General features: G+C 35.5%; 1 protein-coding gene across 4 annotated transcripts in view; it reads right to left on the bottom strand.

The window, feature by feature from the left end:
• Positions 1 to 5626: 5626 nt before the first annotated feature.
• Positions 5627 to 13520, bottom strand: part of LOC149578305 (uncharacterized) — a 27577-nt gene continuing 19683 nt past the window's right edge. For 3 of the 4 annotated variants that reach the window (XM_089828176.1, XM_089828173.1, XM_089828180.1), the window contains 2 exons: positions 6395 to 6935; positions 5627 to 6236 (listed from right to left, as the gene is read on the bottom strand). In XM_089828176.1, the coding sequence (XP_089684302.1) occupies positions 6201 to 6236; positions 6395 to 6850 (492 nt within the window). In that variant the 5' untranslated portion in view covers positions 6851 to 6935 and the 3' untranslated portion in view covers positions 5627 to 6200. Of the gene's footprint in view, positions 6237 to 6394; positions 6999 to 13520 lie in introns of all 4 variants that reach the window. The other variant, XM_089828185.1, reaches the window with a different exon arrangement.

The following is a 13520-nucleotide window of genomic DNA, read 5'->3' as shown; positions in this document are numbered from 1 at the left end:
AACTTGGGAAATCTACATTATAATGAAAGGCATCTTGTATGGAGCTTAGTTGCTAGAAACATGATTGGAGGGCCCTGTTTATGTTTTGACAGCAAAAATAGGTTTCTCCATTGTCAATGCCCATTTTGAGCCATCCAAAATTGAACGTGTACAGTTGTTCAAATAGTTAGCTCCACATATTTTAATGTTTAACAGTAATGCCATAACACTTGTCTTAACCACTAGAAGTAATTAATGATTTAATTAGCTAAGTGCCAAATTATTTGCAAGGATTATGAATTTTTTTTTACAAATCCATTCTTGTTAGAAAAATATCTTAATTTAAATTTATAATTATCTGATTATATCTTTGGCCTGGTATCAATGATGACATCATTAATTTGATGGACAAGCTATAATTGATGATGAATTTTTTAACCCTTTATATTTGCACAACAATATAGAGCATTTCATAAGTACAAGAAAAATATCCCAAATAAATGACCACTCCATATTACAAGAGCATGCTCTATTGTATCCATTATCCCCCAATCAAGAATAAGACTTGCCACTATTAAAGAGAATTATAATGATATTTGCTCCAAACAACCTTTGTACATGATCGTAGAAGGAATAATAGGCACAAGGAAATCATACAGGATACATTGTGTCATACATGGGCTTGAGGTTCTAGCATAAAAAATAATAATCCACTCCTTATAGTAGCTCCTAAGAGGATTGTAACAGTCAACATGCATGCCTCAACCATACATACTACCCTTAGAATACCAATAAGAGAGATGTACCCACTACATGGACAATCTCTAGTAGTCTTTCACGAAGAGATGAGACATGTGAAATATCTCCTTATTGATGACTTTAGCTTCATAGGACCAAAACTACTTTTGAAAATAGGTAATGGAATGCATGAAGCTCTCCATCATCAACAACAAACGTACTTTGAAGGTACATCTATAATTATTGTTGGTGACTTAGTAGAACTACTTCTTTTTTTGGATAAGCCAATATATGCATCACACTAAAATGTCAAATACCTTTGGGAACAATTGACAACAGTTATCGCATTGACAATCATATTTCGCCAACAAGGTGACACTTAAACTCAATTTGACTTTCGTTGCATGTTGCAAAATATGCACAATGGAGAATTAACTAAACATTGGGAATTATTAATGCAACATATAGACAAAAAAAACTATGTATTTTTTAACAAACACATTTGACGAGTCAATGTACCTTTACTCTATAGACAATCTAGTGGGCTACACAACAAAAAAATGCTTAAATTACTCAATCTTCTTGTTTCATTTAGTGTTGCAGTAAAAAAAACCTAAACCAAGCATTGATAGTGATGTTGGCCAACTTCTAAAATAAATATTTCTATGTAGAGGCCAACGAAAAAATGTAAGTTCAACAAACCTCTGGATTCGAATAGGCCTTGTAAATGGATCACTTCGGGAGGTGGTAGATATTTTGTACACACTTGGTTGTAAACTCCTAGAGCTATGTCTATATGTGGTTGTTCAATTTGATAATGACAATGGCCCACCTTGGAACCAAGACGACCCACAAAGTTTACTTATAACACCTATGTCCCTGGGTAATTATACAAAAAAAACACTCTCTGTGTCATGGGCACTCGTCATACATAAATTCCAAGGATTAATGCTTTAGAAAACAATAATTGATATTGATAAAATAAAATGGCAATGTTTGACTTTTACAACTATATCAAGAGTTAAATCACTAGAGAATTTTCATACATAGCCACCAGTGTCCTTTGATCGATATTCAAGAATGAAAAAATAAGTAATGTTTAATTTATGTTTTGAGATATTAAGCTTCCTTTCATATCATTTTCATATCATATTAAATGTCAAAAATATGTATATGCAAACAATGATATTATATAGACTTGCACCTTTTGTCACTATCGGGGTACCTCTTGCTCCTTCAGGTGTAAGTGCTAGTCAAGTATACAATACTTGCTTCTGTCCCTCATTGGGACCGTCATGCTTTATCATCGTGAGTGTGTTTTCACATTCACCTTGCTATTTTATTGTGTTTGACACAACATTATCTATGAAATTATGCATATTACCATTACACTTTACATCATGATATCTTTACTTCTCTACTTTCTTCCAATTCCTTGCATCCTTTAAATGCAACCAATTAGAGGTTGGCTACTTAATGGCAAGGCTCAATGAAGGTGATCTTAGTATAACAAATTAGTAATCCCTCGCACCCACCTCTAATACATCCGTCTGAGAATAAAAATTAGACTAGCAATGTGGGGATGTTGCTAGAGGAAAGATGGGAGGTTCAACCACTCATATTGAGGAAGATACAAGAATTTTCATTTGTAGTAAATAGTTTTATTTAGGTACTTCAAAAATAAAAGGTCTCTCGCAATCCTTCAATGAAATTTGTGCACCCAATCAGTATCACTCAACTCTATGATTATGTTTCTAGGGAAATAGCAAGGAAGAAAAATTATTTTATCTATTTTTAAACATAAGATGACATTGGGAATACATTTAAGAGCGCGTGGAATCATTTTATCTAAGGGGTTCAAGAGTTTTTAACTACCTTGTGAGTTTTTAAATATATGGATGTGATAGTTATTTTATAATATAATAGAATATTAGTAGACAAGAATGTCTTGTGCTCTTAATGCTCTTAACTTAGTTTTAAATATAAATAATTATTATTATTTATTTTAATTAATGAATATTTGTAATCAACAATATTTTAAAATGACTTATCATTGTCAAGGCACAAGACATAGATTGTTCCATAAGGAGAAGTAAGTGACTATTTTATACCATAACTTTCCAATCTTTTTATTTTTATCATTGTTCTTCATTTTTTTGTTGTTCTTCTCTATTTCCAAATGTCAAATAAATTATGAATTATATCCAACTTTTATGTCACTACTTGCTTCGTTTTAACTTGTATCTTGATCGTAGCCAAATGTAATGGTCAAAAATGCATACCCCACTCCCATTAGTTTCGCATACACTTCGATTGGATTATCCTCTAAGCAAACTAACTTGGACTGGTCCTCTAAGCAAACTAACTTTGACTGGATTATAGTTTAAGTAAACTACCATTAAAGTTGTTGTGCTGGCATATTTCGCACTAGAACTAGCACGACTATCCCACCACACATTCTCCAAGGACCGATTTCAACCCTTACTATAATGCATTTGCAAACCTCATTTACTCCAGAGTCCAAACTATCTGATTTCAAATCACGATCATATCTGACATGAACACACCATTTTTATATACGCAAACCGAAGAACTAACGAGTTGGGGTATTACCAAAAAAGTGAGTGGATATCATTAGCTATTAGGTTATATGTAATAAAAGCTACAAGAAAATAGCAGCAAGCATAAATATAAAACATGTCATTCATATGAAAATGGGAACAAGAATAGCAGGTAGAAAACTGAAAATAAGACAATATTTTATAGAGCAAAAAGAATTCAAGGAGGATGGAAAGCGTTATATTCTTTACAAAACAGATGTAGGAATGCAGAATTATGGGCCTGGAAAATCAAAAAGATATTCTTCAGTTTGTTGGTTACTCCGGTGATCCTTTATGTATGTGAGATTTGAGACAGCAGTTTTTCAGATTAAAAATGGAAACAAATAGAAAGAATCCATAAACATTTAATCATCTATAATCTCAAATTAAAACCACCGTTCTTTATGAGATCTTATTGTTGGAAACGGGCACTTTTTCGTTGGAGGCTGCTACCATGGTTCGATTATTATGTTATTTAAAGAATGGAAAATCAGCGATGGCCTAAATTGATCATAGAAGAAAGACTTGACAGAAGAAAAAAAACGTGGATGAAACAAAATGGTAAATGGATGGAAAAGTGGAATATTAGTAGGCAAGAATCTCCAGATAACAATGAGGAAATAAAAAAGTATGTGAATGAAAAGTTCAGCAGTCTAACATGCTCAAAACAATAAGGACAGAAAATATTATTATATCAAATAATTTAATCTAAAAAGGACAGAATATTATTATATCAAATAATTTAATTTAAAGAGGAAGCACATAGAGAAAGCATACATAGGAGCAAATATCAATTGGAAAGCAAAAATGCTCATAGCTCAACTTAAAACAGGTTCCCATCACTTGAGGTGTAAAACGGGTAGGTGGACACTACCAAAAGAAGAATGGGAGGAAATAATATGTTTATTTTGCAACATGGGAGTGGTGGAGATGAAAAGACATTTTATCATGGAATGTCCGGCGTACATTGACATCTGCTCCAATTACTACAATATCCTAGCAACCGACAATTTGGATTCTATTTTTGAGGAAGCAGAGCTGGACAGGACAGCAAATTTAATGATCAACATTCATTGTAGATGAATGGACCTAAAGAAGCAGTTTCAAAAAACTTAGGGTCCTTTGCCCTCTTGGATGGTGTGCTTTTCTAGGTGGTCCCTTAGGCTGCTTTGGCCTCGTGGATGTTATTAAAATCTGTCATTCATTCATTCAAGCACATAGGAGTAAATCAATTGAAATTTTCAGATATCATATCAAATAATAATTGAAACTGTAAATATCGCTCATAAGCTTTTTCGAAGAGCTCAACACTTCTGGATTTTCTATTGTTTTAACAATGAACTGTTCAAATCCACTGCTCAACATTAGCAACAGAAGTGTTATCTATATGTTATTCCCTCAAGAAATTATTTTATAAATGAATGGATATTCGCAACAGCCCCTGTATTTATGGATCTGCTAAAGATGTCTAAAACAAAGAATCTCCTATGCTCAATGTGCCAGTAACCGGAATCTTCTATGTTCAGTGTGCCAATGACAGGAATGGATTTTCAGGATGTTGCAAAGCCAATAATCAGGGATGGCAGTGTGCATGTGTGTGTGTATTTCTTAATGTTTTATATAACATATATGGTGAAAACAGAAAATGTCTTGCCTGAGACTCTCAGACACAAAATAACTTGCAACTCCAACATTTTGAAGCATGCATGAAACATAAATTCAGCTTAGTGTCAGTTTAGATCCATTGATTAATGTCAAAGGCCACTTGGATTCATAATATTGCTCTCTAAAGAAAAAATATTAACAGTTGGTTTCTAAAATGTTCCATGGAGTTTCAGGGACGGGGACAGGGGATGGCAGGGATGCATTTCCAGGACATTCTCTAGGGGGCCAAAAATAGGGGACACATCGCATAGAATTTCTGTTAGTGCAGTATACATTAATGTCAAAAATACACTTTCTGCAATCCTTCTCAGGATACAGACATTGGACTATTATGGGGACTAGAACCAAGATTTTTTTTAGCAAGAATTGTTTCAAAATATTTAAAACATCCAATTTTGCCTATGCAGCCAAGCATTTTTATCTATCAAACCAACAAAGAACTAAAGAGTTAGGTTATTACAAAAAGAATGAGTGGATATCATGGAATATTCAGTTACATGTAATTAAAGCTAAAAGAAAATAGCATCAAATCTAGATATAATAAATGTCATTCATCAAAAAATGGGAACAAGAATAGCAGGTAGAAAATTGGAAATAAGATAACAAAGCACATAAGGACTAGATCAATTGATATCTGAGAATAATTGGTAGTGTAAATATTCTTGATTTATTACTCACTCATTAACTGTTCTAAGAGCTCAAAACTTCTAATTTTCTATTGCTTTAACAATGAACAGTTCAAATCCACTGTGCAACATAAGCAATAGATATGTTATCTATATGCTATTCCCTCAAGAAAGTTATTTTACAAAAGAATGGATATTCACAACAGCCCACTGTATTTATGGATCTGCTTAAGATGTCTAGAACAAAGAATTTCTGTTAGATCTGTAGACATCAATGTCAAAAATATGCTTCTCTGCAATCCTTCTCTTCTCAGGATATGGACATTGGACTACTATGGGGACATCTTTATTGTCAAAGAAGATATTATCTACATTCTCAGGAAGTCTCCAAGTCTGAGGAACTTGCTTTCAAGCCCCTCATCAATCCCCCAGTTTCTAAAGATCTCCTTTACAACAACAATCGAGCGCTTTCCATTTTCAAGAGGAAATTTAAGTGGTAATTACAAAAGAATGAAATTATGTTAATATCATAGCCGAAAATGCTCCTCAGAGTGAGATAGCTGGTAGCAGGTGATGTTCTTGCTTCAGAAAGCTATAGCCTACGTTTACCATGGCTACAACCATTATACTGCAAACGAAATAACAGACAAAAGCTATCTATCAATATGATTATTCAAAATGTAATCCTAAGAAACACATTAAAATGTTTTGACACACAAAATACCAATGCTGACATATACATTCAAAAAGAACAACAGATTAGTCAATATCTTTAAAGATTTTTACCTGCTGATAGAAAGTACTGATTTCCTCCTCAGTCAGAGGTTCCTCTTCAGCATGTTCATCCCACCCAAGAGAGCGCAGAAAGGCAAGTTCCTTCTCTTCATCACAAATCATGTAAGAGACACAATTCACTCGCTCTGGATAAATTCGAGCATCCATATTCTTTACAGAAGGCTCGCTTTTTTCAGGAACAGTACCCTTTGTCATTATATTTGTCTTATTGTTATGAAGACCACCATCGGTGAAATCATTTCCTTTTACACCAGTTACAGGTTTATCCTCTGAATAACTACTCCCATTCAATTCACTTTCTTTCTTTTGCATTGGTGAAGTTGATCCATCACGAGTCCCACTTACAAGCAATAAATTCTGGCTGTTCTCATCAAAAGCAAAGCTTCTGTTTTCTATGCAAGCTTCTGATCCTCTGGAACCAGCCAATGTTGATCCACATTCCTTCATGGAGTCAATCACTTCACCTCCCTGATAGATTCAGGTCTTCTTGTTGCTCAAACGAAAAATCTGATGGGAATATACAACATCCTGTCTGCTTTTGCACCAGATTTGAAGTCATTGTCAGCTTTCATTTCAGCATTTGAGACAGACAAATCTGAATAATAGTAATATATTTGTGAATAACTCATTATAAAGATGAGCATAATTCCTGAGGCCAGCCCCAACATGAAGGAATAAACTAGCCAAACATGAATCCTCATCAAAGTATCTTATAGCATTAAAGCAAAAGACACTTACAAGCACAGGAAATAAGAGCAATGTTTAAAACAGAGACAACTTATATTTAATATGAATAATCCAATTTAGCATTTCATTCCCATACTAGAACAACAGAAACTACCTTAACATGCAAACAAATGGTAAATCTAATATATGAGAAGACCAGTGTCCTGCATTAGAGGTAATAATGCTGCAATCTTCTTGCCAAACCTGTTAACGCTTGCCAATGTAAACAATCTGGCACGATCTCATCATGCAAATTGCTTTAACATTTGAAGCTCATTCAAAATCGGCTGTAATATTGCAAGATATAAGGGAAATTACACTGTGCGCACACAGATTTTAAATATTGTCGCAATAATCATTGTGAAACAATGGATTGCCAAAGGTTGTAAAACCTAAGAAAATACAAATAAGTACCCATTTTCTCTTCATTCTGAACTGGATGTGCTGAGGACTCAAAAAAGAGACCTCTGAAATTTTGTGAGTTTAATAAACAATAAATGAACAATGATTGTGTTTCTCTCACTGTAGGAAAGTTTTAGTCCCACCTAACATGATCTATTTCAACCTGTAACATTTATGCAGCATCTCATCTCATTGGGATTCCAACTAATTTCATTGTTTGTCTTGAATTTTTGCCACAACTGTTGGAACTTAGACATGGTACGCACCTGCAAAGAGTCCCTGAAGAAGATGTTTATCCGGATTAGCCACTTCCCATTTTCAGCAAAACCTATTTAGATCTGGACCAACTAACGAAGCAAAAGTACTTCCTACACTTTAGGCTCTGCTAACCAAGGCGGGTTTACCCAGGGATTTCAACATTTCTGCATATTTTTGCACTACACATCCCTTTAGAGCAGATATGGTCTCTTAATCTTCTTGGAATTGAAAACAACTGTTGAATTATAGCAGCTAACTACAGATTCAAAAGCTATTACAATAAGTGAATGAGTGACATATAATTCTCTGTTACAAACTTCAGATATTAATTTGAATTTGAAAATGTGATTTGTGTTGCTATACAACTGCTTCAATTTGCACTTTAACTAATGATCAGTGCCTTATCCATTGTTACACAGAGTCATATCAGTAATTTTTTGATCTATTTAATTGACTTGCAGCTAAATATATCAGCTGTAGCCCTAAATCACATTCTTATGATATCCCTTTCATACACTTAGAAACCCTATCAATTCACAGAAGCATTTACTTAATTGCTTAAATGAAATGAACTTTGTTCATTTAATCAGAATGACAAATATTTGAAAACGGAGACAAACATTTTGGACACAGATATTCAGTAACTTCCTTTTGTATTAATCTTCTTGAGAATGATACATGTAGCTGATACAAGACTCAAGCTAAAACTCAGGGTATGACAAGTATTTCATTCATTCAATATGTTCTTGAGATACAAAATTGAAACAACACCAAAATCAACACAAAAAATTGGACCGACTGTAAAATAGCATTACCACTAAAATGAAACAAAATTCGGATCCTTCACTCCACATCTTAGAAATCCTTTTATAGAAACAAGGATTGCAACAAGCTTCAGATGGGAGAACACATGTCAAAATTTGATTCAAGAATAAATACAAAGACATCGGATATTTTCTTTTGCAAAACATTCTTTGTACTTGGATGGAAGATGGGAAGCAATTCCAAAATTGACAGGTGGCAAGTGATCTTCAGATACAGTCTGGCTTTATTTCTGCAGGTGTTTAACAACCTGTAATAATCACTGTCTTTTCTCTATTTTGTCTTTTCTGCCCTTTAGCTATGATTTCTAACTACTCCCCAAGAATAACTTCAGTTTCTTCCCTAACTGCTCAATCACTATCTCCGGATGGTAAGGCTTTTATACCAGCTATGACGTCCCAGATGGCAATGTCAGTATCAATGTCCGGCCAAGTGGCATCTCTGATTGTATTCAGTTCGTCAAGGCACTTGTTCACTTTGCATCTGTTATGGCCTTCAACTCTGCAGTCACCTTTCCCATCTCTGATTCTAATTTATACAACAGATCAATCATGTCGTATACTGCGGTGACATCTGTTTCATTATTGCAAAATGCAACAAACCTTGCATGTTTCAGAATGTCATCAAAGGAGGAAGACCATACTTGCCTTTCCCTTATATTCCCATTTTCATCAACTATTCTTGGCACAAAATTTGGAGTCCCTGTAGCAATTTTCTTCATTTTATTTTGAACCAATTGTAACTTCCCTGAGAAAAAGCCATTTACCTCTTTAACTCTATTAATTAATTTTCTAGCAGGGATTATTACTCCCTTAGGTAACTCCTTTTTTTGTGGCAACATTGGCACAAGACTATCAAAAATTTGTGTATAAGGGCCCCATGTTGTAAATAAAAGGGATAATAATGATAATGCCTCTGAGCATTGAAACTCAACTCCTTGCAAAGCAATATAACTGCTATGCACATTCTGTGAGGAGTATTTCGGAGCACCTATTTTGTGAATCAACAAGTTTTGTATTGTCCTGATTTCTACCTCCTTTGCATTATCCAACTCATCAATCTCCATTTGTTGACTCACACCCACATCTGCTGAATCTGCTTCTGTTTGGGCTTCTTGGTCCTTGACCTCTATAACAGGTCTTCTCACATTTCTCAAATTTCTTACCTCATCCTCGAGGCTTGTCATTCTTTGCTCCAGCACATGTCTTTTTGATCTCTTCTTCATATTTTCTCCTAGCATCAATGGATATGCTATATGTCTAATACAGCTGCTCTTCTAGCATATCCATTTTGTTTTTCCCCATTAATGACGTTGTATTCATCAGATTATGGATTTGGTCACTTGAGACAATGGTGACATTCCAGAAGATTACATTACCTTGGGGTGAATCTCTTACCTCCATAAGAGTTGGTTTATTTGATTTAGGAGACATGCTCCACACAGCCATTGTCTTATTGTCTACATTAAACCCTGACCCTTGTAGCTCCCGAGCAATGTTTGTCTCCTCAAATGAGACTAATTTGTCTTGCCTCTTGATCTAATCAAGCATGAATGACAAGCAAAACTCCCATCCTAGGAAAAGTAGTATTCCGCTTCTTTGAACCAGATCCCTAGCCTCATCCACAGTGAGAGTCTCACTGCTTGGGTTATATTCCTGCAGTTTTTCCACCAGTTTGGCAGTCTTCTCAGGTGAATCTCCTGGTTGCAGCTACAATGTAAGTTCATTCTGTTTGACGAACAGGAGTGACTTGAATTCCTCTGAATTTATAAAGTCATCGTCCTTCATAAATTCCTGAGCTTGGACTATTCTTTCATCCAGCATTTTACTTTGAAGCTCAGTCTTATTCGGGACTCGTTCATGTTGTCTGACCTATCTTATCAAAAAGTTGTGCCTGATACTATCCAAATATGTTGAGCCTCTTGGCAATATTTGCAATGCCTTCTCCCTGGCCTTGTCTGGGATCTCTATAAGTTTTTGTTCTTTCTACCTACCTGGGCCCATGATGAACTTTCAAGTTGATCATCCTCAACCTCTATCTCAATCACATCCTCTTGCTGAGGAGATTGGGGCTCTAATCTATCCCTTATTTCTGCAAGCACCTAGGATATTATTGCATCAAAATTTTCCGAGCATCTGTTGTACCTGTCTAGGTATCTCGCCTCATGGTAGAAACCCTTGAATGAGGGAGCTGCTATCTTCATGGCCTCCTCTATCCTCATGATTTCTCTCCACCTTATGGTTCTGCTCCTGCAATCCTCTATCTCTAGATAGTTAATTATTACATCCTCATCCCAGAAAGGCTTGCTATCTAGGAGAGTGTACTTCCTCATTTGTTTGAGGGCATGCCTAACCAAATCATTTGGATCATAGGTTCCTACAGGGGCTGAGGGTAGCATGAATTCACATATACATGCATCTAACTCCTTTGTTGCATCCTTCCCTATAACAAAATCCCCTATCTTTGTATTCCTAGCAACAAAGGAACCCTTCTTAACAGTGGGACCTAAGTATTCCCTATTCATCATGATCAATTGCCAAAAGAATTCTAATTGCCCCAACCTTTTTGGGATATATCTAGGTAATACATGAGGGACTTGAGGGCATCCAAATACCCTTATTAACGAAAAATTGTCAAATAGAAACAAACGAGCCCAATCATGGCTTAGTCTTCTATCCCCATTTGGGCATGCAAATGGTTTTATTAGCATCTTTACCCCCCTAGGAACCCTCTCTGTTATGTCAGCTAGTATATTAGAAATAGGGAATACAAAATCATTGTCAAAGGCAATGGCACTAGAGTAAGGATAGAACCTTTGCCATAACCGAGTCCACAGCTACACAAGCAAATTCTCTCCATTTTCCTCAATCCCTTCAATGAAATCTAGATGGATGTGCCCTATGTTCTTGTAGAGAATAATGTGCATCAACAGTGAATAGTGATGGAACTTGAAGTTCCCCATCTCTCACTTTTAGGCAGCAACAATTTCATTGTGCATCACATTAATTATGTGTCACAAAGTCATACCTTGAATTGTGGTGTGAATCCTGAATGTCTAGGGCCATGATGTAGATATAGCCTAGGGTGTTCATCGTGTCATCCAATTCAATCACTTTATCAATTCTGAATACAGTATACTAGAAGTACCTATTGAAAAACTCCAAAGGCATGAAGTTGCCTACCTTCTTTGGTAGCTGGTCTTTATCCTTCTTGGCCTTGGGACTATGTCTTCGCATAACCTTCCCGCTGAAGAAACTTTTTTTATTTTTGAAAGTTTCATTCATTTTCTCCTATTCAATAGGCCTTGTCATTGATTCTCCCAAGTCAAAGACTTCAATGAAAGTTTCTCTGTCTAATTTACATAGGATATGCATGCATTTCCTATGAAAACCATAAGTGGTTGGATTATGAGATTTTATTAAAGCTTTTACTAGATCTACATCCACTATGACCTTTGGCATAATTAGTTTCGCTAGGTTCCTGATCCAAGGGTTACAGAGAGGTGGCTTCTCAAATCTGTTATTGCAGAAATACTAGAAAAGTTCATTCCCATTGGTTTCTGGCATAGTGGCATCCCTACAGAAGTTGTATGTGTCCTTGAAAATGTGAGAGTTCATCGTCTGTGCACGGGATGACCTTGGGAGGAAATAAACCCATTCCTCATCATACAAGCTGGTCAATTTAGGTTTAGATTGCTCAACACCATGTGAAGCTTCTTCTACATTTACTTGAGCGATTATATATCCTTCTTCTTGCACCATTGTTCTAAATTCAACTCTTCAAACAATCTCTCTGCAACTGCAAACTCTGAAAATCTAAAAACTCTTCACGCTCAATCTTTTTAGCTTTGAATTCTATGAATGTTGTAATTAGAAATCTGTTACATCAACTCTTTAATAGCACTTTGAGCAATAGAACAGCATTTATGGTGTCTTTAAGTCAGCATGCATGAGAAAACTCAAAATCCCCAAAAGCGTCAAAATTTGCTTGTACTGCCAGCCTTTCAAAATCTTTCTTGCACTTTTTCAGACAGTACTTACCTTTTTAATCATCATGAGCGCTCAACAGTCATTTTTATATTAACCTATGTTATGACCATGTGAATGCCATAAATTGTTTAGCTATTCTCAGCTTCATAAGGCTCTTTTATCATTTGAAAACCTTGCTTGCGACTGTGTGAATGCCCTTGTCGTTGCTTCACGATCTATTTTTGAGCTTAACCTCAGCCTACGACCCAACAATTACTACTTCTAAGCCTCATCTCTGCTTCGTAGCCCTTTTTATGCTCTATGCATTTAACCATGCGACTGAGGGCCTTCATAGATCTTAGCATCTACGTAACTGAGTTGCATGGTCGCACTTTAACATCAACCTTAGCATTTCCTGCTTGCGACCATGCGAAACCGTTTATATTTGATTGATCACTTGGTCCCTACCTTCTGATTTTTCTATTTCTTTATAAGCGTGACCATGCAATCATTGATTTTTTAACAAGCTCTTAACTACTTCGCCTAGTTGCAACCTTACTTTCACCTTTGAAATTTAATTATGCGATTGAGTGATTTAAACATGTCTTATGCTTATACTTTGACTACCTCTTTTGATTTTGCGACTGTGCGATCAAAAGATTCCAAAGGTCGCAGGCTTTACTTCACCTTTTCCTCTTAACCGCACAACCACGCGACTAAGCATTCTTCAAAAATATAGCATAGTATAAAAACCTGTCTTAAAAATGAGGTGTCCTTTGAATATGGGAAGAGACCTGATAACTAATCACTTGAATATGATACTTCATCAACTTGTGTCAATAAGACTCAAAATGGAACAAGAGGCTAAATGTATTGCAGTACTTCGTTCCTTTCCTAATTCATGGGAAAACTCGATAATGTTAATCAACAGTAAAGTTGTA

This window comes from Cupressus sempervirens, chromosome 1 (assembly GCF_028749045.1).
Source record: "Cupressus sempervirens isolate cs-2001-9-10 chromosome 1, ASM2874904v1, whole genome shotgun sequence".
Taxonomy (NCBI): domain Eukaryota; kingdom Viridiplantae; phylum Streptophyta; class Pinopsida; order Cupressales; family Cupressaceae; genus Cupressus; species Cupressus sempervirens.
Note: the sequence above shows the minus strand (reverse complement) of the source record. Positions and strands in the feature narration are given on the sequence as shown.